Below are 4,043 nucleotides of genomic sequence, written 5' to 3' on the forward strand. Positions count from 1 at the left end.
GGGGGGCTTGGCCGTGCCGAAGGGCTGCAAGCCGCACAGCGCGGCCGCCGCTGCCGCCGCCGACACCGGGCTGGGGCGGACACCGCCCGCCGCCGCAGGGGACTCGGGGGAGCCGGGCTCGGCGGCCGCCTTCAGCGGCAGGGACAGATAGTTCCCGCAGTCGGGACCGCGCTCCGCATCCCCGCCGCCCCCGGGCAGCCGAGGCGAGCGCGGCGGTGCCGGGCCCCGCGGGCCGCCCTCGGAAGGGGCCTTGGCCGGAGCGGGGGCTGCGGCTCCTCCCGGCCCGCGGAGGGTGAGGAGGGCGCGGGGGGCGGCGGGGGGCTCGTTGCGGGGAGCCGGCGGGCCGCGCTGCCGCTGCCGGGCCAGGCTCTCGAAGGCGGCCGCYTTGGCCGAGACCTTGTCGGCCGCGCTGTTGGAGGAGCGGCGCGGCAGCCGCTCGATGCCCGGCCCCTTGCCCGACGGCTCCTCCGCCTTGTCCGCCGGTGGTGGCGGGGCCGGAGCGGCGGCGGCGGCGGGTCGGGAACCGGCGCCCCGCTCCTGGCTGGCGATAAGGGAGAGGACGTGGCTGTCGGTCATGGGCAGAGGGTCGCTCTTGCGCTTCCACTCGCGTTTGTTGAAGCTGTACAGCTCCTCCATGCTCCGCACCGCCGCCGTCAGCTTCTCCAGCGCGTTCTGCACCGGCGCCGCCTTGCTCTCCTCCCGCGGGTCCTCCTCCGGCGCCCGGGCCCTCTCTGCGGGCGGCGGCGGGGGCTGGTGCCGCCAGGGCGCGGAGGATTTGGAGACGATCTTGAGCACGGCCGGCTGGCGAGCATCGCTCTTGTTGGGGGCGATGGTGGCCACTGGCAGCCTGCCCGAGGTGCGGTGCACCAGGACGGTGCCCTCTGGGGGGCAGGCCGGCACCCTGCCYGCCGCTTTGGCCCCCGCCTCGGTGGGCTTGATGCCGGCGTGGCCGACCGCCTGGCAGGTGATGACCACGGGGGAGAGGGACCGGGGGACACCGGCGATGACCAGCTGCTGCCGGGGCTTCTGCTCCGGGCCGCCTTGCTCCGAGGCACCGCTGCCCTTGTCGCTGCTGTTATCCCCCGAGTCGGCACTGTAGGAGCTTTTGATGAGTTTCCGCACGTCCCGCACTTGGTGGAGGATCCCCTGGGCTCTGTACTTGCTGTCCCTCACGTCGCGCACCAGGAACTGCGGCACTTTGTCGGGGCCGTCGCCGGTCTTGAGAGGCTTGAGCGGCTGTCCCCTGCCCTCCTCCGGCGGCCTCCCTGCGATCTGCGGCGTCAGCAGCTGGGCGATGCTGAAGGCGGCGTCCCGGGGCTGCTGCACGCTGCCCAGGCTGATCTTGATCTCGGGGGCTTTGGGYTTGGCGGCGGGGGGCGAGGTGGCGGCGGCGGCGCCGGCGGGCGAGGAGGCGGCAGCGGCGGCGGAACACTTGGTCGCCCTCTTGCCGGGTTCCTTCTCCCGAGGGGTGTGCTGAATGGCGGGGACGAACAGGCGGGACATCTTGGTGGACTTCCCGGCGGAGATCTCACCCAGGTCTGCTCGCCAGTCGTGCCTGGGAGAGAGTTTCAGCTTACCGACGGGCGCCCTCTCCTCCTTCCTTTCCGCCTCCCGCTCCTTCCAGGACCTGAAGGCGCTGTTCTGGCTGCGGAGGAAGGTGGCCTTGATGGCCTCCGAGGCGCTGCGCTTCACCTCGCACAGCTCCTCCGACAGCGCCCGGTCCAGGCTGCGGTTCCCCTCGCGGGGCGTCGACGCCTTGGAGGCCGGAGAGCGGCCCCCGCCGCCCTCGCCCGCATCCTCCGCCGGCGCCGCGGTGCAGTCCGAGCCGCCCTCCGAGTGCCGGGAGTTCTGCCGCTGCACGCCACYCTCCCGCTGTCGCTCCACGCCACCCTCCCGCTGCCGCTCCCGGCCGGCGCTGCYGCCGGCGGGCTCCGGCTCCCGGCCCGCGCCCGGCCCGGTGTAGGAGGTGTCGGTGATCTCKCCCCGCTCCATCTTGAACTCGTGCTCCAGCTGCATCTTCTTGGAGATGACATTTTTGAGGAGGCTGGAGGCGAACCTGGACTTCTTGCTGGACCCCTTCCCGCCGCCCTCCGCCGCCGGCGGCTCCCCGGCCTCGGCGGCATCGCCGAGGTCCAGCAGGGTCACTACCCGGGAGCCCGCCCGCAGCCGCCGCGGCGTCTCGACGTGGGCGATCTCCCCGTCGAGCTTGCTGACCACGAACTCGAGGGCTTTGGTCTGCGAGCGGCCGGAGCGCAGCAGGTTGGGCTCGGCTCTCGGCCCCAGACTGCCACACTTGAGGTCCAGGTAGGTGGACCAGCGGTTGATGCCCAGGGCATTGTCGGACAGGGAGGCGGAGGAGGCGCGGGAGCCGGGGCGCAGGGTGTCGAAATAGGGGTACGCCAGGCTGCGGAAAGCCCTGGCCGTAAGGTTTCGCACCTCTTTGTCGGCATCGTCCAGCTCGCTGACGGCGCTGGAGGCGCCGCTCGAGTGCTCCCCTGCCCTGGCGGCCCCGCACCGCGTCTGCAGCCGCGCGGGGACCGCGATGAACTTTTTCGCGTGGTCGCGGACCGCATCCTGTTTTAAACTCGCACTGCGGTCGGGAGCCGCGGCGACACGGAGACTCATGTCGCCTTCATGCTTGGCAGCGTAAACAGTGTTTTGCTTTCCGTGCACGTTGCTAGACTCATTTATAGCCCGGGAAGCGGCTTTGATTGATAGGAGAAGCTGGGCGCCCGGGCTCCCGCCGGGGCGGCCGAGCTGCTTGGACCGGCTTTCCCCCGAGCTGGCGCGCTTGTCCCCGCCGGGGGTGTCGTGTTCGGAGGTAAGGCTGACGATCTCGGTGCTGCTGGTGTTGTCGATGCTGTCCGTCTGGTTGTTRGGGTCGCTGGTGGTCGTGCTAAGGTAGCAGCTATTCTCCTCCTCCTCCGTCAGCGTGTCCCCCGGGGTCTCGTCGCTCCCGAAGGAGGCGTAGTCAACGAAGGAGTAGATCACGTTGTTATCCTCGAAGTCCCAGCGGGCGGCCAGCCCCGCGTCGAAGTCCATGTCGTGGTCCACCTCGCTCAGCTGGATTTCCTGCGTGCTGATATAGTGCGCCTCGTCGCGGCCGCCGCCGGGAGGGGTGCTCGGGGGGGCGCCGGKGGGAGTCGCCTTGCGCCCCGCGACCTCATCCTCCACTTCGCTTTCGTAGCCGAAGGAGGAAGAAGAGGTTTTGCCCTCCGTCGACACCGGGTCGCCCATCGCGGCGAAGTCGTTCGCCTTGGTCACGGGCGAAGGGCAGGAGGAGGAGGACTCCGGGCAGCCCCCCGCSTCCGGCGTCCCGCCGCTCTCCTCCGCTTCCGCGGAGCCGGGGCGGGGGTCAGCGCCGCATTCCGCCGCCGGGGAAGGAGGGCGATCCCGCTCCTCGTCCAAGGATGCTGGCCCCGCTTCCTCCCCGGGAGGTCCGCCGCTCGCCGAGCCGTCATCCCCGGTCCCTCCGGCTCCGCTGTCCGGTGCGGGAGCGGCCGCTCCCTCCGCGCCGCCGGCCTGGGCCACTTGGGAGCTCTGGCGGCTCTCCTCCGGCCCCCGCGGCGAGCCGCGGATCTCCACGTACGCCGCCTCCTCCTCCTCCTGGATGGGCTCCTCYGGGCTGGGGTTCGGGCTCGGGCTCGGGCCCCGTTCTGCCGCCGCGCCCTCCGGGCCGGCTCGGGGGCTGGCGGGCGCGTCCATGCCGGGGCCGTCGGGGCGCGGCAGTGGCCCGAGGGGGCGGGCAGGCACGTGCCCGCGGGGAYGGGGTGGTGGCAGCGGCCGCCCACGCCCTGCCCTCCCCTCGCCTCCTGTCTCCTCCCCTCCTCCGCCCGGCGCGCCGGCTCCCGGGCCGGGCGGGCATCGCCGCCGGGGGGCGGAGGGGTCGGGCCGGGGTCGGCTCCCCCCGCTCGCCCGCCGCGGCACAGGGTCCGGTCACCGCGGGGGGAGCTGCGTGCACATCCCGGGACGGGCCCAGGTCCTTGGCGTTCTTTGAGGTGGCTGATTCACTTGGGTGGCCCCAGGCGCGGACTATACATAGA

General features: G+C 72.7%; 1 protein-coding gene across 1 annotated transcript in view; it reads right to left on the reverse strand.

Moving 5' to 3' along the window:
• CUNH4orf54 (chromosome unknown C4orf54 homolog) overlaps positions 1-3,705 on the reverse strand; it is a 9,762-nt gene extending 6,057 nt beyond the window's left edge. Inside the window, exon 1 of the mRNA XM_057386292.1 lies at positions 18-3,705. Coding sequence (XP_057242275.1) covers positions 18-3,705 — 3,688 coding nt within the window. The remainder of the gene's footprint in view (positions 1-17) is intronic.
• Positions 3,706-4,043: the final 338 nt, after the last annotated feature.

The sequence above is a fragment of the Malurus melanocephalus genome, unplaced genomic scaffold (genome assembly GCF_030028575.1).
Source record: "Malurus melanocephalus ecotype Western Australia unplaced genomic scaffold, MMel_1.1 scaffold_950, whole genome shotgun sequence".
Taxonomy (NCBI): domain Eukaryota; kingdom Metazoa; phylum Chordata; class Aves; order Passeriformes; family Maluridae; genus Malurus; species Malurus melanocephalus.